The sequence below is a fragment of the Eulemur rufifrons genome, chromosome 12 (assembly GCF_041146395.1).
Source record: "Eulemur rufifrons isolate Redbay chromosome 12, OSU_ERuf_1, whole genome shotgun sequence".
NCBI classification, from domain to species: Eukaryota; Metazoa; Chordata; class Mammalia; order Primates; family Lemuridae; genus Eulemur; species Eulemur rufifrons.
The window spans coordinates 11,924,213-11,945,606 of NC_090994.1; the positions used below are offsets into that span (position 1 = coordinate 11,924,213).

The following is a 21,394-nucleotide window of genomic DNA, read 5'->3' on the forward strand; positions in this document are numbered from 1 at the left end:
ATATAGCTAATATATAAAGAAAACAACTTGCCTTTAAAAGTCTGTAATACTTTGTTTCATAGATATGGCAATCTAGATGGTGATCCAAAAGAAATCTCTCCAGTTATTGACCAGTTCATTGAGTGCGTCTGGCAGTTAATGGAACAATTTCCCTGTGCCTTTGAGTTCAATGAGAGGTTTCTGATTCACATTCAACATCACATTTATTCCTGCCAGTTTGGAAACTTCCTATGTAACAGCCAAAAGGAGAGACGAGAACTCAAGTAAGTGTTTATCTAAAGATTTTGGTGATTGAGAATTTCAGGTGGCCTTTCATAATTTTGAAGACTGTTTCATTTAGTCACATATCTCTACTGACAGATTAAATGTCTTTTACTGACATCATTTCATAAATGATTTAAATACCATCAACTGACAAATATGTACAGGTTCATTTCTCCCCCAGTTTCTGCCTGATATATACAGACAGGTTGATAGACTTGACACACTAATACTAAAAAAACTTTCTGGAGTCAGAGTTTTTGTATTTAAAAGGGAAACGTTAGACATCTCTGGTAGATATACTGTCATAATAGGAATTGCAAATATAACTGGGAAAGCAAATTTGAAACTCGAGCCACCATTTATTCAGATTAAAATGTATTGATTTATCCAAGGGTAAAAGTGAATGAAATGTGGACTTTATAATAAATTATAGTCAAAAACTCAACAATAAACAAAGTGATTTCGGAAGTACAAATGAGAGAACATTTTTAAAATTTTCATAGAATAAAATGATTATAACTAGTGTGTACAACATCAGATTTAATTTTGGGAATGATCGGTTCAAATAAAATAGACTCCAGTAGTTTTATACTATCTGAGTTGAACAGAAAGAAAATTAATTTTTCTAGTGGATACTAGTTTGTTTTCTCCAAGGAACTTTAAGTGCAGTTCCTGATAAATGGAGATGATTTAAAAGTAGCAGAATGCATCCTTCAGGCTCACTTGTTTTCCGAGGTAGTTTTGTGGTTCGTTGCACTTGACCAGCCAATTCTAATAGAATCTGCTTGGGTTTGAATCTTGGCTTTTCCACTCACTACCTATGGGATTTTGGAAACTACTTAATCTCTCTATTCCTATTTCCTCATCTGTAAAATGGACATATCTCATAGGAATTCAGTGAAGATTAAATGAGAGAAAACATGTGAAACATTTAGTGCCTGGCAAATTATAAATGTTCAGTGACTATTTGGGGAAACTCCCTGCCCCCTAAAGGTTACAGGGCAGTTTTTTTTCCACTCAGAGACATTATACATCTTGTCAAGGCCAGTACAGATAGTAGAGAAGTTGAGATTATTACAGTGTTCTTCCACTATACCATGAAGCCACAAAGATCATAAATTTCTCTTCTATAGAACAGGGATACTTCATATTCAGATGATTATTAGTTCTTTTCCAGCTTTCATATTACACATCTACTATTTGTAAGAACCAAAATAGGTCATTTTCAGACTTATTTTCTTTATAAAACAGAATTCAAGAAAGAACATACTCATTATGGGCTCACCTGTGGAAGAATCGGGCTGACTACTTGAATCCTCTGTTTAGAGCTGATCACAGCCAGACCCAGGGAGGCCTTCATCTTCCCACAACACCATGCAACTTCATGTACAAGTAGGTAAACCTCTAGGAACTTTCTATGGTAGGAACTTGGATACTGGTGCTGTTTAACATTAGGAGGCCAAAGTATACGAAACACTGATCTTTGAGGCTTTTTTGGACCCAGAGGCTTTCACACCAGAGGAAGTATTTGATGTGGTATTTTTGCCAGTGTGTCCTCTCCTTCTTCATTCCCCCTAAATGTGGAATTCTCTTCAGAAGTTGATGTTTTATAATAATGATACCTTCAAAATGCAAGTTCCAATTTGTTTTTTAAAAGCAAAAGAATAAACCAATCGCCTTATAAGTCAAATGTGGAATCACAAGTTTCAATAGTAAGCATTACATAGCCTTACCTCTTCGTCTCTGCTGAATTGAGTCCTGGTGGAAATATTTCCCTTACAAAAATAAATTATTTTAAGATTGTATATATATTGAGATGGGGAGAGCAGTGTAGCATCCTACAGGTTCTGCTAGGTATAAACTAGGTATGTATAAATATATTTTATACTCTAGCTTCCTCCTACGCTTGTGTAAGAAAAATAACTTGGAGGTCAACAAAAAGGCTCACACAGAATAAACTGAGAAACTAAATTCCTTCTCCCTACTCACTCCTGACACACACTTAATGGCATTTCTTCCTCCATAGATTTCATTCCTCAAGATGCTTTTGTTCTTAATTGTTTCAATCTAATTATTTCCCCAGAACTTAATAGCACAATATTAATCCTATCATACTAAAAAGATGCCTCTATGGTTTGTGTAAAACATCAAGAGCTGTTGTGACATGATCAGTTGTATTGCAACTAATTTATTATTAATAGCCAGTCAACAAATACTGTAGATCAAGCACTATTCTGGGCATTATGGATAAAATAAGGAACGACACCATGTCCCTGCTCTCAAAATATTAATACTTTTCTAAATAAAAGAGTGGGTCTAAGGATAACTATATGATAACACCATTCATTCTCATTTGCATTCCATTATGCATTATTGCATAGGATTTATTATAAATGCAAATGTCAATTTTTGCATTCAATTTCGTTATGATAAAACAAAAGCTATGATAAAACAAAAACTGCAAGTTTAAAAGGCTTCTTTTGCAGCTGGAAGAGTCTAAATATGCAATCACTGATTTTCGAAGTTCAAAACTAAGAGCCATTTTCTTCATACAAAAAGAAAATGGTAACAGGCACTTTAATCTATTTTAGAAAAATATGTTACATGTCTGTAATTCAGTACCATATATACAAGTAGACTCTTCATGAACTTATTCTCCCCAAAAGATGCTTACACTGACTGAAGAAAAAGAAAACATCAATGTGAAATCATTACCTTAAGTAGTGGCTTTTTAGAGCCTGTAATTTGTATTTGGTTACTGTTAAGACTTTGATATTAAAGAAACCTGAGAAGACCTGAGGATGTGAGTTTTCAGATTGCGGTATGTTGGTATAAAGCTCTGCCATCCTTTCCAGGTTTTGGAGTGGAATGTACAACCGCTTTGAAAAGGGGATGCAGCCCCGACAGTCAGTTACGGATTACCTGATGGCAGTGAAGGAGGAAACGCAGCAGCTGGAGGAGGAGCTGGAGGTCCTGGAAGAAGTAAGACACTCTTGCTATGTTGGTCTGTTTTCTGTGTTTATTTGTTGAAGAGCAGTGTTCCGTGAAAGCCTCTGAAGACTTGGTAGGTAAAATGTGGCAATATAACCATTTTGTATTTTTAGCCAGTGGAAAACCTAAAATACAACCCATCCAGGTGAGCACCCAGGTAACTGAAGCCCAAGCCTAGCCATTTAATACATTTCAGGCATCTGGCTTGCTGCCAGTTTGCTGAACTAGTTGGCAACTCCTATTATAGGTCAATGTTTTTTGTTACTGTTATTTGAGAGCATTAAAATTAATTCTTTCTGGAAAATGTGAAAAACAGTAAAAAAGTGAAAGGATAAAATCAGATACATGCACTTGTAGTAAAAAATCTATTGCTGTACGTTTAAGAATTATGTAACAATATTAGTCTTTAAGTGGTAACTAATAGGTGAGATTTACTATAAAGTCTATTTTTTTGGCTTCCGTAACTTCTCCCTACTCGAACAGAGAGGTTATAATATACTTAAAAGCTTTTCCTGATTGGATGATTTTGTTTCCAGTGATACCACACTAGGTTAGGTGAGCACCAAACCCATTTGGATTCTTTGCTTCATTTTGCTCATTTATCTTCTTAAAAATGCATCACATCCTTCACTTGCTCAAGAATTGGCAGTAAATTCCTGTTGTTTGGAACCTGAATTCTGAATTGAGAATCAATGTTTTAAACATAATGAGAACTTTTTTTTTTTTTTCTTTTTTTGAGACAGAGTCTCACTCTGTTGCCCAGGCTAGAGTGAGTGCCATGGCGTCAGCCTAGCTCACAGCAACCTCAAACTCCTGAGCTCAAGCGATCCTCCTGTCTCAGCCTCCCGAGTAGCTGGGACTACAGGCATGTGCCACCATGCCCGGCTAATTTTTTCTATATATATTTTTAGCTGTCCATATAATTTCTTTCTATTTTTAGTAGAGGTGGGGTCTCGCTCTTGCTCAGGCTGGTCTCGAACTCCTGAGCTCAAACGATCCGCCCACCTCGGCCTCCCAGAGTGCTAGGATTACAGGCGTGAGCCACCGTGCCCGGCCTTTTTTTTTTCTTTTAAAAAAAAAGATCATATGTAGTATAGAAAAAAATATTAGGATGAAGTCTGGGAAACGGTCAGTAGTTAAGGTACTTTATTATACTTCATAAAGCAATGTGACTAGAAGAGAACTTTTAGTTTCTTCCTTTCAGATTAGAGAATGTCTAAATGAAGGTAGGCAAAAATCACCAGCTGAATTCTAAGTCTGCTCCTTTGCCCAGTGGATAGTTACCTGCAGGTCACCACTGAAAATGATGGCCTGGGGGAAATGGGGCTTTGTGGTTTAAGGTCCCCAACAGTAGAGATGGTCATTTAGAGGTAGCTGGTGAGATTGGCTCTTATCTTTCTCCCATAATATTCTAGGAAACATCGCCTTTCAAGACATAAATATCATGGATGATCTTGAATTTAGAGTTGCAAACTCAAGTGCATACTGAGGCCAGACAGATAAAACAGATTCACAAAGTTAAAAAACTATTGGTTTTGAGAACTTTTGAACCTAAGCATAAATCTTACTCTAGTATAAATCTGCCACGATCCAACAAAACATCTTTGGACCTATGTGGGAAGCTCTAACATGTTTTACATAATTGGTGTACTTTTTAACACTTTTGTGCATCAAAATCACCACCTTGACAAAAAAATCCTAATGCCTGGGCACTAAGCCTAGAGATTCTGTCGGAGAATCTTTAGAGTGCCACAGATGATTGTGAATTGCCACTAGGACTGAGAGACCTTGCATTAAAGAATATATACAGAGAACTGGAATGAGCCACAGGTTAGGTTTTTAGAATTCTGGAGCCATGGTAGAAGCTTGACCTTTTGCTGTTCAAAGTCCCCTCATGTCATTATTGGACGAGTTTTATTTATTCTTTCTAAACACATCAAAACTTCATGAAAATCTTAGGTTTCTACTAGTCTATTCCAGTGTTCTTCTTGTTAAAATAATGATTTTTAAAAATTATTTAGAGTTCTCAACGTACCTTAATTTAAAAAACTTTGGCTTTCATTTCCTTATAACAGTGAAAATTCTTTAGCCTAGCATTGGAGATTTTTCCCATAACCCAGTCTAATCCACCTTTTCAACTTTCCACTATTCCCCTCACTAAATTTTAACTGTTTCTGCTTCTTGCACACAATTTACACCTTTCCTACCTTTGTGTTTTTCCTCTCACTGTCCCCGCTGCCAGGAATGCTTCCTAACCATCACCAGAATGTCCAAGTTTAATTCTTTCACAGTCCCGTTAAATTGCTTTCTTCCCTGAAGCTTACTCTGCTCTCTTCCTTCTAACCATACCACCGTTTCCCCCTTAAATAACTTTTGCCTCCTCCAAATTCCAACATTACGCAAACTCTGCCTCTCTTTGCTATGACATTCCAGGTTCTTCATGGCTGGGTCTGTAATTATCTCAGTTCCTCACATTACCCTGCACAGTGCTTCTGCACATAATTTGAATGCTTTTTGAATGAATACTAAATGAATACATAATACTTGATCGTATAACACCTCCTGGGCTGACATCAGAGGATGAAATCGGTTAAAATGTATTTTGACCAATCCAAATGTCTATGACCTGTGAAATGGAGAAACAACATGTGATACCTATGTAATGGAATACTACTTAGCCATGAAAAGGAATGAAGTACTGGTACATGCCATATAGCATGGATGAACCTTGAAAGCATAAACTAAGTAAAAGACACAAAAGGCCACATATTGTGTGCCTCCATTTGTATGAAATCTCCAGACTATGCAAATCCATGAAGATAGGAAGTCAATTAGTGGGAATGACTGCTAAAGAGTATGAGGGGTTCTTTTTTTGGCGGGGGGTGGGGGAGGTAGGGAGAAAATGTCTTAGAGTTAGTAGCGATGGTTGCACAACCTTTGACTATACTAAAAATGACTGAATTCTATACTGTAACTTTTAAGCTGAGATATACTTCACTTACCTTAAAATTTTAGATAAATGATTTTTAAAAAATGTATCTGGAGTTCATGGGATGAGAATCATTATATAAACCATATGGGCATAGAAAGGAGGGACACTAGTGATTGCCAGGTGCTTTGCCTGTGTTGTATTTTGTTTACATTTATGGAAAACCTATGTCAAGGCAGGTATTACCATCCTTACATTAAAGACGAAGAAAGCAAGCCTCACAGATTTTGTCTAAGGTCATAAAGTCTAGGTTTGAACCCACGTTCTTAACATTATACCCAGCTGGGAGGTAATGAGTATTAGAGGCATGCATATATATAAAAAGAGGTAAATTATTTATGATTTTCCTCCTAAAATTGTTATTTCTTTCTTAGAGGCTGGAAAAAATTCAGAAAGTCCAGCTAAATGACACTAAAGTGAAGAGTAAGCAAAGTGAACCCAGCAGACACTCGGGGTTTTCCACCTCAGACAACAGCACAGCCAACACTCCCCAGGACTACAGCGGGAACATGAAGTCATTTCCGTCCAGGAGCCCTTCACAAGGTGACGAGGATTCTGCTCTGATTCTAACCCAAGACAATTTGAAAAGCTCAGATCCAGACCTGTCAGCCAACAGTGACCAAGAGTCCGGGGTGGAGGATTTGAGCTGTCGGTCTCCAAGTGGTGGCGAGCATGCCCCGAGTGAGGACAGTGGCAAGGACCGGGATTCCGACGAAGCTGTGTTTCTCACTGCTTGAAGTTTCCCTTTGGGGTTCCAAAGTAAAGGACACGCAAGAAACACTTCCAAAAATAAGGGAACAGTGCAATGTAAAATTTCAAAAACAAAACAACAACAAAAAAAACCCCTCAAGAAATGGTACATAGTATTGAGAGTTATAAAATGTAGCTATGAAAAGGGAAAAATGTCTTAGTTTCTTTAGATACTGGAGGACAGGAAGTAGCCATTTCTTTTATCAAATATAAGGAAAATTATTCACCATTTTGAAACTCATTCTAGACTATGAGAATCGTATTCACTGCAGAGCAATTATTTTTGTCATTCCCCAAAGTTCTCAATATAAACCCTCCTTGTCGTAGCATGTATCAACCCCAAAAGCCCCAACCCCTTCCCTCACGCCTGTTATCTTAAATCTGTCCTCTTATTTTACTAAACATTTTACATTACCTTTCTTTCTGACTCTGTTATCAATATTTCCAAAAATAGGGCACATTTTTGAGATTTTTTTTTTTTTAGGTTAATATATTCCTAAGGAGCTTTGACAAGCTTTGTAATTGTTTACGTGAAGCTTATCTTTCAGGAATAATAATCACGTGACCTTTTCCTTAAATATATTTTGAATTGTAATAATTTTGTTGCCTTTCTCTGGAATCTCTTCTGTTTTTCCTCATCATTTAAAAAACACTAAAACTTACTTTTTGTCCAACACTGGTCTAATACCTAACATAGGAGGCGCAACATTCATTCTCTGGGTTTTACACATGAATTCAAATCATATTAGCTTTCTTAATAACAACCTCTTAATTACTGTTCCAGAGACTATACTACCAGTAGTGTGGGCAAACCACCAGACAGAGCCTGAAGTATAACACTGTAAAGTTAGTAGCATAAAACATTAGTGAGGGAAAATCCCAGTTAAGAACTGGAGATTTTGGTTGTTATGTCTTATTTAGAAATTATGTAACTGGTTAATATGGTTTAATTAACATTAGTAACACTGATGACCATTGACTGCTCAAAGTTAGTTCTGAAAAGAGTTTTTGTGAAGATATACATGTAAGGCAGAATCATTCTCCTATGTTACGATTAAAAAAAATGGGACTTCACTGGGTGATGTAAACTTTTGATCTGAAAAACTTAAATAATAACCACACTGTATGGTTTTTAAATATTAGTACATTCTAGAATGTAAAGGGATTAATTTAAACTTTTACAATTTACATCAATATTTTGAATATGTGAAATTTTTTATAGGAGAATATACTCAATTTTGCTGAAATAAGAACAAGGGAAAGGGCAAGAAAGTGACAGTGCATCTCTAGTACGAAAGATTTGGAAGGAGTGTAGCAATACAGATAAATGAAATAATACAGCATAATTGTGGTGTTCATCATATTTAAAAAATAGAATAACTATAATATGTAAGAAACCTGTAATATAAAAGTACTCTGTTAATGTAAAAAAGCAAGTGTAATTCTTTTAGAATATACAATTTGAGCATTCTCTGTTGAACTGTTTCCAAATTAAGTACAAGGAATGTTTATTCATTTTCTGCAGTATACTGTATGTAATAGGGAATACCTTGCTAATGATAAAAACTTAGGATATAGTGGTAATGGCTTTCACATTTTTATAACATAACTCACTTTAAGCCATTCTCGTAGTTATCCACTCTTGGAAACTTTGTTGCCTGATATTGAGGATGCGACTTTAATTTCTTCCATTTGGCAGTGTATGTCTACAAAAAGAATAATAAATCTTTTTTTTTTTTTTAAAAATGACAAAGGATCTATACCACATAGGACTATGCATTTATTCTGAAAAGCTAGTAGTATAAATAAATATATGCTATTTTAAAATTTAATTTTTTAACGTGGTATCTTCCACATCAGAGCCATATACTTTTTTCATTCCCTTTAACCTTTTTATCAGACATTATCACTTAAGTACACGTTCATTTAGTCTACTTACTATAAGTTAACCTAACACTGACATTTATATAAAAGGTTACATTTATTGCTTACTAAAACTTTACTGTCGTTTCACAGAGCCTTGAAAGAACATGGCCAATCCAACAAGACTAAAATCTCTAATGCTACATTTTCCTTTTAAATCTAACATCAATCAAGAGGTATTTTACTTAGGGCAATGAATGGTTTATATTAGGGCATAGGGAATAAACCAATGTATTGATTCAGGCCTGTTACTTCCCAATTAATATTTACAGTTCAAGGTAAATTTGATACAGGTTAGAATTTTGATCATAATTCAGCAAATGAATAATTGAACTTTTTAAAGAATTAGTTCACTTTCTTCTAAAAATTAATTTGAGCTGTACTTCAATTTAAGCCATATATCAATTATGATCAAACCCACTTCTAAACAACTTCTATTCTGATACAAATTACCTAGTCTCACTTTATTCCTAGAAATTTCTTCCAACTTTGAAATGGATATCTTTGGTATATATATACTTCATTGATTTAGAACTTTCTTCTATTTTGAGATATTGGCCTTTAAATATCTATCTATGACAAAACCCTACCCTGGAGAGTCTAATAACTTTTAAAAGCTTTCCAGTATAATACTGTTTACAAATTTGAAATACTCACTTTACCTCAGTTATCTCATCTATAAATCAGGAATGATAATTATACCTTCCTTATCTGGTCATTTTGAAGATTAAACAGCATGCCCTTAGCACAGGGCCAGGAAGACAAGCAATTAATAAGTTATTTTCCATATACAATATTGTATCTTTATAGTCCATATAAATATTTGCCTTCCACAAACACAGACTAAAATATTAAGCATTTTTCAATTCTAAGAAAATAACTGTGTTTTTCCTAAAATTCAATTGTTACAAACATGTATAGGAGAAACAAAAAGATGAAGATAATCTGTACTATATGCTGGTGTTGGGATGACAATCATATTGGGATGAAATTTAAATAAAACTATGCATTATGTTGTTTTATAATTTAGATACTACCTTACCAAGCCTCAGATATATAGTTCATTTAGGGTTACCCATGGAATATGTGACTTGTGATAGAAGCAAATTGCTAAACATAGTACAAGTTAAAGAGAAAATTCAAATTCATTAAGAATTAGGATTATCTAAAAATTAAATATTAATTTTACTTATTACTATATTTTGCACTTAGGAAAATCTAACTCACAGTAAATGTCAGAAAAATTCATTGACTTTTTCTGTCTAGATTTACTATTTATTAACAAAATGATTGTTTTTAAATTTAATAGGAATTTAGAAAGCATATCCTATCCAACCATAAACCTATCAGATACTTATTTTTTTAAAACTAGCATGAAAGTTTGTGTTGGGCTGTTTTAAGTGAAAGGCAATTTTTTTCTATAAGGTAAAATATTGTATTGCTTTTTAAATGCATTTTTAGTTTTAAAAATAAAATATATAAAAGCAGCTGGTTTATTCTTTTGATTTATTGTAGGTATTAAAAGTGACTTTCTTGAGGTGGCATATTGGCAGGTTTGGTGTTTCCTGACACCTTGAATATTTAAAAACAAATTGCTTTTGAAAGTTTTATCCAGAAAGAAGAAAAATAAGGGTCTTTCCACAGTTGAAAATAGTTTTTAAAAAAAGATTAAGAGGAAACAACATACCATTCTTGCTAAAGAAATGAGGCAGCTTCAAATTGAAAATACAAATTTAAATGAACTTTTATAAAATATTGAAAACTAGCTAAAATTACATGCATAGTCATTTAATAGTAAGAGGAACAGCAGTGGAACTTAAATATGATAGGATTTATCGACAATAAATAAACATTTTTTAGTGCAAATAGTGCAGAAAAATTCCTTAAAGCAAAGATCATAGCAGTCATTCTAATCTGTAAAAAGTCAGTCTCAGTTCTGTATTTATATAGTATGTCTGTGATTTTAGCCACTGTGATGAAATGCCAATTTGCAAATCATAAATATAAAACAATTTGTTTAGTTTTGTGTCCCATTCCTCTCTTGGCAGTTCACGTTTCCAGGAAAATCTGGAAAGAAAAACCAAACTAAGATTTAATTGAAGATGACAATTTTTTATCCCTTTACATTCTCTTCCAATTAAGACTTACCTACAAGAAGATAATGTGACTATGAGGGAACAGGGGTAAGGAGAGGATTCTCGCATGTTCATATAAACAAACATTTACTCAGTGTCCACCTTCTCAAGCTGTGGGAAATGCAAACTTGGTATCAAAAATCAGCCCCAACCCTCAAGGAATTTATAATATGATTTGGAAAATAACATCAAACAATTCAATGTAGGCACTAATGGGAAGGACACGAGGCAGATGAGTTTGAGCTGCAGAGCAGAAATGCCTGTCATTTCCTTTCCTGAACCCCACGCCCTGTTTTAGGGAACCTCTCACGCTCCCTTTTCAAAGTCCACTCCTTCAGTCCAGTCTCCTGGGCGGAGGACCACATGACACCAATCTCCAGGCCAAACTGATTGGGCCAGGATGACTCTTGCCACCCATCCTGGGCCAGCCTCTTTCCCAGGGATGTTTGGAACTCGAGAGACTCTTGTTAGTCTCCGCTGGCTGTCTGAACTGTCACATGATATAATCAGGCTTGTGGGCAGCAAGGGTTGAAGGGCGAGTGAGATGGGGGAAAAAAAAAACCAAACCAGAGACAGAAAAATGAGAAGCAAGCAACCTCAGAAAGGGTCTGAAAGGAGGAGCTGTTCTGGTTACTGAGTGGCTTCCAGTGTTTTCACTCTCAGGTGACTGTACCTTCCTTCATTTTGGCTCTATAATGAATCCCTAAATTACCCAACAACATAAGCTTTTTCTTAAGCTTCTTGGTGTGGGAAGTAGTTCTTACAACCAAATCATTCCTAAAACCAAACAGATGGAAGAGGAAAAAGAAAGGCTTCTCTATCAGGTAAAGGCACCAACCAAAGATATGGCGGTAGAAGGAAGACTATGCCATGTAAGACAACATAAGGGGAAAAGAGAAAATTAAAATGGATTATCTGAAACATATGCCAGATGATAGAAATCTTAAAACCAGAGATATCTGGTATTGATGCTGTCACTGCCAGGGGCTATATAGCTTCTGGAGCAGTGAAAATTTTATCACAGAAGTGGTATTTTTAAGATCATCCTGTCAGTGTTGTGTAGGAAAGAGAACTCTCAAGTCAGGAGACCAGTCAGAAAATTATTGGAGTAATCCTGGTGTGAGATGGAAAAGAAACAGAGTGGAAGTTCATTTTAAAGGAGGAAATGACAGAGGCTACTGAGAAATAACGTCAACCAAGTAATATGGTATACTCGCCAGCTGAGACAAAGGAACTAACTATAACTTATGATTCTACATAAGGAGCTATCTGATGTTAAAAAACGTTTCATTCAAGCCAACATCATAGTGAGGAAATATCCAAAAGATTTCTACTGGTTATATGCTTATATTATAATATGCTTAATATATAATACAAAGCATTTTATATGGCAGATAGCACAAAAGCTATAATGTCGGAATTATGCTTAAGGCTGGATGAAGAGGCACTATTAAGAACATTACAATTAAAGAATACTTATGCAGTAGCCTTGAGACTCAAACCCAAATTATAATTTACCTATAGTGGAGCATGAAATTGGCTGTGCATTGCTATTGCCTGCTGAAGTTTCTCTTCCTTGGCTCTTCTACAGTGGCAAATCTAGAAAATAAATTATTTAAAATACCAGTTACTTTTCCAAAGGTGTGCCTGTTACTTCCTACATTGTAACAGAAGTAAGAGTCTTTTAACCTGTTGACATTATTTCAAATTTTGAACGTTTAAGGTGGTATATAATTCCTAAGAATTTAAGAATGCAAATAAAATTTAATTTTGTTTAGAAGATAGCCTCTGTCTGCAAACATGCAGAATAAATTCTGATCCTTTATATCAATTCTCTGATTATATAATTTCAAATATCTGTGTTTCAAAAATATGGAAATAAATTCTGCTACTATTAACCAGGGAAATTAACAAATACAAACTTCAAAGCACAGAGATATAGTATTAAAGAATAATGGACCAGACATCAATGCCTTACTAATGCTATAACCATAGGTAAGTCATAACATCTCTGAACTTCAATTTTCTCTCATGAAAAATGGGGATGATAAAATCTGCCCCACCTGCTTTAACAGGAGAGAGCTACAAGAGAATGTACATTTTATAAAGTTTACTAACAAAAGATTAATTTTAAAATGTGAGGTTTCAGACAAATTACGTAAATATTTTGGACTCCATTAAAAGGCAAGAAACTATTAAGCAGACTTTTTGGGTTTTTCTTTAAATACAATGGAGATATCAGAACATAAACTGTTCCAGAATGTTCTCAATAATATCTTAAAAATTTATTTTATAATCTTTATAGATGATTCTCTTTAAAAAATTTGTAAAACAGGTTATTAAGAAGTATATTACAACTATGAAGACTAAAGCTGACTTATCAGCTTTATTACAGAAGGACACAGATACTACCAATTCTGAAACAGAACTATTACTAGATTTACCTGCTTGTGTACTGAAGACAAGCAGGTTTAAAGTGATAGTAAGATGTTGTTATCATTTTCAATATAGGCTTTTCAGATTCCTCTCATATTTTTATTCATAGTATACGTAAGTAATTTGGTATTACACTGTTACTGGTCCTCAACTAAAGAGTATTACATACTGTTCTCTTTTCCATGAAGCTACTGAGAAAATCATCTATTTCAGTTTTTCCCTCCAAGAAATCTTCAGCAATATTATCAGATTCTTCCTCAGCTTCATGTGCAGCTACTTTCAATCTTGCCTGTAGGGCACTGGCACTACAGCTCTGAAAAAGAAAATCAAGCACGATATTAGTTTACAATACTCAGAAAAACTCCTTAGAGGGAGAGGAAATGAGGTAGAGGTATGGAGAAGCAATTTGTCATATGTCTCACCAAGCTTCTTTGTTGAGGAAATCTGCTACTTTATAAGGCCCCACCTAGGTCCTCAGCTTTTGGATAGGGGTAGATACCTAAACACAAGAGAAACCCATCCGCTGGCTGAAGACTATTAAATGAGAAAAACTTGGAAAATCATTGTCCTCTCAGGATTCTGGTGTTAAGTCATTGTGATAGATGCCCCCAAAGATGACCACTAATGATCCCACCCTCTTGGTATTCCTGCCTTTGTATAATCCCTTCCTCTTAAGAGTGGGCTGGACCTATAATGACTCACTTCTAATGAACAGAATATGGCAAAAGTGATGGAATTAAATTTAACCAAAGAGGTGAAAGACGTGTACACTGAAAGCTACAAAACACTGCTGAAAGAAATTAAAGACAAGTGGAAAGACATCCTGCGTTCATGGGTAGGAAGAGTTAATATTGTTAAGATGACAATATTAACCAAAGCAATTTACAGATTCAATGCAATCCCTATCAAAATCTCAACGGCATTTTTTGTAAAAATAGAAAAAAAAAAATCCTAAAATTCATTCTCCCAAGAGATTCCTGCATAGCCAAAATAATCTTGAAAAAGAACAAAGTTGGAAGACTAATATTTCCTGATGTTGACTACTCTGAAAAGCTTCTTCAACATCTCTTAAGCTCTAATGTGTATCTAGGAGTATTTCAGTTGATTTTCCCAGGTTTTCTGTGAAGGAAGACTGCTTAAGTTTGACTTCTAACTTGAATACTTTCTATTTATATGATCTCAAGGAAGTTATTTAATCTCCCTGTGCTTCAGTTTCCTCATCTATAAAATGTTAAAAAATAAAAAAAGAAAGAAAGAAAAAAAAAGTCATAATACCTATCCCATAGGATTTGGTGTAATAATGGGGCAATGTGCATCTGTAAGTAGCTTTGGGCAGTGTAAGACACACACTAATTATGCAACGTTAGCTCTTCTTATTTCTTCCTCTTTTATATTTTATTACATTGGCTTTACCTTACAAAACTCCTGATTTCAAAAGAAATAGAATACTGTTAACTATGATGTTGGTTATGGGTATGAGATATAAAGATATGTCCTCCATTCTCTTTTTATTTTTAAAGATTCATTTTTTCAGAAATGTAAGTTGATTTTATAAAATACTTTTGATCATCATATAACTTGATTTCTAGCATAAAACCTATTATTTGTAGTAAATTATACTTTATACTTTTCATATATTATACTTTTTAATTTGCTAACTTTCTATTTGTACCTAAGCTTAAAAGTAAGTCAAGAATTAAAATTTTTCGTTGTTAGGTTTTATTACAAGGGTGATAGTGGTTTCACAATTTACCTGGGAAAGTTTTTTCTGGTGGCTTTTCTCATTTCTCTATGTTTTAGAACCAGATATGCTCTTACATGAAAGCAAATGATTTATAGCGCCTCATAACTGAGAGCCATTCGTCTACATTTAGAGGTACCATGCCTTATAATGTCAGACACTTGATAATAATGAAAATAAGAATGTAACTCATACACATTAAAAGTTTTTATGGGAAAGGAAAAGAACTAAACAATCTTACCTCACTAAGTTCATGCTGCCTCTGCATCTTCTTTTCGAAAGCAGACTTCATTTGTGTAAGTAATTCATACTAAAGGAGAAAATTAAAATGTCACTTTATTCTATCTTTAAATTATATAAATTTCTTCAAAATGATTTCACTAACTCACCTTATCTAAAACAGTTTGCCTTTTGGCTTCCAAGCTGGGCTCCAAAAGGAGATTTTTTCCTGTAAGATAAATCCCTGGTTTATTTCTAGGTAAAGATGACATTTTTCTCAGGAAATTTGAATTGAACTAAGAGAAGACATACTTGCTAGTTCCTCAATACTTTTTACTAAATCATCCTTGTCAGTAATTATTTTTTTTAGTTGAGGCAAAGTCAGAAACTGTTCTAGTAATATCTCCTCTTGTTCATTCATATCTGTGAGTTGTGACACACTAGAAACACAAAAGAAAAAAATATGCTGTTAATGAATGTCAGTCATCAGGTTTTTCTCCATGATGAGAAATATTCACAATTTTTAGTTTTATTTAGTTGATAGAGTTCTATACACACAAGAAGGCCAATTGTAACCTTAAAAGCATATAAAACATCAACCACAATGGAACATAAAGTAGTCTGTAATATGTTCTTGACAGAATCTGTAGAAGTGAATTCTGGTCCAATGGATATATCGATATATCTAACTTTCTTTAACATATTGACTGCCACATGCACAAAAAAACCCAGAAACTTTTCCCTGGGGCCACAGTGTTTTGTCATGAAAATAGAATAAAAACTTTCAATGTAATTTAAAGATAAACATAAATAGAGAAACGAGATTTATTGACTTCTATTCATTTAATCCACGCTTTTAGAATTAAATTGTCAATCTTAACAGTAATACTAAGAACATCAACAAGTAAGATTTTATATATGCTTCACGTGGCCCCAGGGTCAAAACTAGAGTGAGTTAAACACAACTCTCATGGCAGTCAATGTGTTAAAATTACAACTGTGGGAAGTATTTATATTTATACAATGACCTGAAATTAACAATAAAGTCTACTTAACTTGGGCAAAGAACAATGCATGAAAGTAGGGCTCTCCCATATTCAGCTGAGGAGAGCAGTAATATTGCTAAGTATCTTTTTCTTGTTCTTAATTGTTTAATTTCAGTGCTTTAGAATATCACTTATTTCTTGAATTTCCCTGATAGGAACCAGCCTTACTGATGTGTAATATTTAAGCTATTTATTTCTTCCAAGCATAAAGTCAAACATATTGGTAATACAGTAAATTCAAAGGAGTGAGCATTAGAAGATGCTCTTCCTATTCCTTTCATTGTATGTGACGATAAGAGGGAAACAGAATTGTAAAAAGGCCAGAGTAGTTACTACTGTAACATTTTGGCTTGTGAAAAACTTCTGTGGGAGATTGTTCTATCTAGTCAGCTTTAGACCAGGTCAGTGCCTGATTCCAAGGGTATGTTGGCCAAAATATAGCCAATAAAATCTCCCAAGACTCTACAAGGTAAGTAGTGTCTGCTACTGTGCAGTGTCAAATTACCATTGGGCTACTAGACTGGTGTGCATGAGCAGCTGTAACAGCCTCCCAACTGTAACCTCCATGCCCATTTAGCTACTAGATGCATGGCTATCACAATAAAAGACATAGATATGTATACATGTGTATATGTATGTATATGTACACATATATTCATGAAATTATTTACATCAAAAAATAAATGGAAGGCTAAACCAAAAACAAAATGGTATTTGTAGGGTGAAAGAGAACACTGGGTGAATGGGATACAGACGGAAGCTAAACCTCTCTGAATGTATCTTAGTTTTGACTATTGAGCCTTATAAAAACATTAGATAATTTGAAAATAAATAAAAAAGAAAAAAGCAGTCTCTAAAATTCAAAGCCAGTGAACTTATTTTTTCTAAGTTATATAATCATCCAGAGAAAAATTATTTGAAGAAACTTAATTGGCTATACATTCTGGTGTGATATATCTTAAAAACGAAAGAACTATTAAAAACAAACAAAATAAAAAACTTAACCTGCATTCAATAATCTTAGTAAAATATTAGCACTGTCATTTTGAAAAAAATACAAGTGCCCTTCAGAGAAAGGACTGGCTCTAGGTCTGGGAGAACACATGTTCCTGAGGAGCCCACAGCCTCCTCATTTTGCCAGAAATGATACAGAAGCCACACTGGGCTTCTCACCCCTCAGAACAACTTCTGCAGCTTATTAGTGCATCATTTCATTGTTGTGAAAATTGATAAATAAAGGGGAAGAAATCAAGCATTTATCTTGCCTTTCCTGTATAAAGTATATTTCAGTATAACCAAATATGCAGTTGATTAAGCAAAGTTTTCCTTCTGGCAGTAGGAATGATAAAAATCAGAAAATCACATTTGCAACCATTAATGAATTAACGATGGCCAATGATTTTAGGTGCTTCAACGTGATATATTCTTAATGTCACTAAAAATAGGACAAGCAGACATCATTGCTGGCTTATATGATGTAATAGGAAGTATGCACTAATTATGATGTAAATATTGGCAAAAGAACTGAACCAAAGTCTAATCAAGACTCTAGTTCTAACCATCAGCAGCATAAGATATGGGAAACAGAGGAACATCTTCAATGGTACCACAAAGATGCAATCAGACAAAAACAGGATATGGGAAATTCTATAGGACAAATAACCAATTTGTTCAATAAATAATAATGTGTGTATAACATATGTATGTATATGTGTCTATGTATATATGTGTGAATGTATAAATATATGTGTGTGTGCCAACTATGACAACCACAATTCTGTATAGGAATAGCGACAATTTTAAAAATCTTTTAATTTAACAAGAATGTGAAATGATGATCTGGTTTGTACTTACAAATAAAATAGAAACACCACCAACTTTACTCTCCAAGTTTTTTACCTTAGTTCTGAGAGTTCTGGAAATGCATCAGGGACATCTGGCATCTTGTAACCAAAACCATTTTGGCTTGTCTAAAGAAGAGTTTTAAATGATATTAAACGTGAGTCATCTTTTTGACTGTTCCCATTTACTTATAAAATCACTTTTTAATGGACTACATTCCACAACCACATTCATTACCACATTTTCATCTTCACACTTCATGTTGTTCTTACTCTCTCCTTCTCCCTTCAGTCTATTTTTTTTTTTCAGTGTAACTTTGTACATACACAATTTACTTTTTAAAAACTTTTTTGGTGAGGGCCATGTGAGTACCTGTGTTAGTTCTCTTTCTTGGGCAAAAGTATATGGTTGTAAAGTAAATAAATCTCTTAAGTGTATCTATGACAGGTGGGGAGAATTATCTGTGGATTTCATTAATATATATTTCTCTCAAGTGAGAGGTATTAAATATAGAAAAACTGAATAATTTGGCAATAGTCTGAATAGTTACAAACCCAAGTTAGATGAGACATAGGGCAGATGAGGAACAGAGTATCCACTGTTCGAATATATGAGACTTTTTCTACCTGAGGACTCTTGAAAAGTTCTCTTTAATTTTGTTTATACTACTAATTGTAGTTCATAACATTCATTAACACAATAAAATGAAAGGTTTTGGTAAAACAAAGTCTACTTGGTTCTATATATTCTAAATGATTACAAACTCTGAAATTACCAATGTTGGACATAATAAGGTTCTATAACATTTGAGTATTACTACGGGTGATATTCACTAAGAGTTAAAATTAAAGGCTTTTAAATCCTTTTATGTGTTTTATGCACAAAGTATTAATCTCTCCCTTAGTAACATCCCACATGGCAACAGTACCAGCTTAAGAACAGATAATTTTTCAAACCAGTGGGATGCCTGAAGCCTTTAATATGTTTCAGCAGACCCACCATAAACCGATACCTGCTTCTACACGATCACTTCTTGTGCCTTTGCCTACATCCTATGTGGCAGCCAGAAAGATCCATGAAAGGTAGCTTCACAAAAATGCCATCTGGTTTATGGATCAATGGCTTTGTCAATGTTACTGCCTCTTACAGAATGCCTCATACAGCCCCTTGTTATCCTAGCAAATTCATAACCATATTTCAAAATCTGGCTTCAAGCATAAATTCATTCATTCATTTACCTGCCTTTTACTCAACACCTACTGTATGTTTGTATCAAGCATGGTTTGAGACACTAAGGATAAAGTGGTGAAAAAAAAAATCACATTTTTTGTAAAGGCATCCTACTCGTTGTACCTTGGTCCCTGGGAGCACTGACAATTCCTTTAACTGTAACTCTAACAAAACTCTAGACTGTCTCTTCTACTCCACTAGAAGTTCTTTATTTCAATTATTTGATATTTGTTGGTTACCTCCCTGAGTTTGTTGAGTTGAAAAATTTGATTCAATCTTTTGACATATTGTGCCCAACTTAGTGGCTGGCACAATAAGGCATATAATACATGTTTTTTGATTGAAAGAATGTTTCAGTAGTAAAAATATAGGTAACTGAAGACACCAACCAGAGCTGACGCATCTGTTGTGGGAACAGGTAACGGCAGACTGGAAAGGACCCCAAATGAAGGAGCGGCTGGCTTGGTTGTGGTAAAACTTGTTGTTGAAGAAGAAACAGTGTCAGCAACAGATAAAGAAGTGATATTCCTATTAGCTTCTTGTGGGGGAAATGGAGGAAGAAATGGGAAACCCTGAGAAGTGGCATAAGGAGGCATCCCTCCTGGGTTATTGTACAGGCTGAAGAGAGAAAGAGAACGATCATCAGATTAGGTTTTAGGGATAAAATATGTAAAATTACTCCTAAATCGTTCTAAATGACAATGGTCATGCATTATAGATGGACTTTTTTAACGAATATATAATTATACTTAATAAAACATTATAATTACATAAAATATGAAACCCCCCCAAAAAGAGAATTGTGATTTCTATGAAAAAGATGAAAATTTATCCAAGTGGAGGCCGCCTAATAGCTCTCTCTACATTTGGCAAAATCTGACTGAAAGTCAAGACTGCTTTTCTAGGAAATTTTAAAGGAAAATTAAATATACAGATCAACCTGCTAAAAACATTAAAATATTAAAAACAGATGCATATATAAACATGAATATATATTAGAAAGAGTAGCACAGCATTATGTACTTGGGATTTAATCAGAGAACAACATAGTTAATATTTATTTTTGCAAGATAAGAAATATTTTACATTTAATATCTTTCCTCCTTAGAAAAGTTTAGAGAGGTCAGGTATGGTGGTTTGCACCTATAATCCCAGCTATTCAGAAGGCAGAGGTGGGATCATATGAGGCCAGGTATTCCAGACCAGCCTGACTTAAGGTTATATTTTAAACACAATACTAACAACTAAAATGTTTTATTTTGTACTGAAATGTGTGCCAAAATGTATAATGCTTAAACAATTTTTTATGGCAGTACTATTATTTTATTTAATGACACAAATTCACCTGAATTTTGTTGGAAGAAAACACTTGTTACAGACTTTGAAATGTAAACTAATGACACTAAAGTTTACATGGAAAAATAAACAAGCAAACATAGAAGAAAAAAGTCTGAAGAAGGAGGGTAAAGAGATATTAGCCCTGCCATTACAGCAAAACAAATTATAAAACCTTAATAATTAGAAAATATTTAAAGTATAGTACTGGTGAATGGACAGGTAAGCCCAAACACATATATGGGAATTAGGATATAATAAAGATAGAATCTCAAACAGAAAGATAGCTAGAACAGTGAATAAATAGTTGAGACATATGGAAAAAAGAATTTGAGCCAGATCCTCAAATTTACAATAGTGTAAAAACCTAATGCATCAAGGATTTAAATGTTTTTTTTTTTTTTTTTTTTTTTTTTTTTTTTTTTTGTTGAGACAGAGTCTCACTTTGTTGCCCAGGCTAGAGTGAGTGCCGTGGCGTCAGCTTAGCTCACAG

The 21,394-nt window shown here is 34.2% G+C and overlaps 2 protein-coding genes across 5 annotated transcripts in view; one reads left to right on the forward strand and one right to left on the reverse strand.

Moving 5' to 3' along the window:
- Positions 1–7,109, forward strand: part of MTMR7 (myotubularin related protein 7) — a 55,921-nt gene extending 48,812 nt beyond the window's left edge. Inside the window, exons 9-12 of the mRNA XM_069484923.1 lie at positions 63–263; positions 1,516–1,656; positions 3,120–3,246; positions 6,619–7,109. Coding sequence (XP_069341024.1) covers positions 63–263; positions 1,516–1,656; positions 3,120–3,246; positions 6,619–6,981 — 832 coding nt within the window. The 3' untranslated portion in view covers positions 6,982–7,109. The remainder of the gene's footprint in view (positions 1–62; positions 264–1,515; positions 1,657–3,119; positions 3,247–6,618) is intronic.
- VPS37A (VPS37A subunit of ESCRT-I) overlaps positions 6,992–21,394 on the reverse strand; it is a 41,421-nt gene continuing 27,018 nt past the window's right edge. For 2 of the 4 annotated variants that reach the window (XM_069484924.1, XM_069484928.1), the window contains 8 exons: positions 19,956–20,184; positions 18,394–18,464; positions 15,761–15,888; positions 15,619–15,677; positions 15,471–15,539; positions 13,658–13,801; positions 12,571–12,651; positions 10,720–10,984 (listed from right to left, as the gene is read on the reverse strand). In XM_069484924.1, coding sequence (XP_069341025.1) covers positions 12,571–12,651; positions 13,658–13,801; positions 15,471–15,539; positions 15,619–15,677; positions 15,761–15,888; positions 18,394–18,464; positions 19,956–20,184 — 781 coding nt within the window. In that variant the 3' untranslated portion in view covers positions 10,720–10,984. Of the gene's footprint in view, positions 7,025–8,652; positions 8,701–10,719; positions 10,985–12,570; positions 12,652–13,657; positions 13,802–15,470; positions 15,540–15,618; positions 15,678–15,760; positions 15,889–18,393; positions 18,465–19,955; positions 20,185–21,394 lie in introns of those variants that run through there. The other 2 variants (XM_069484926.1, XM_069484925.1) reach the window with 2 other exon arrangements.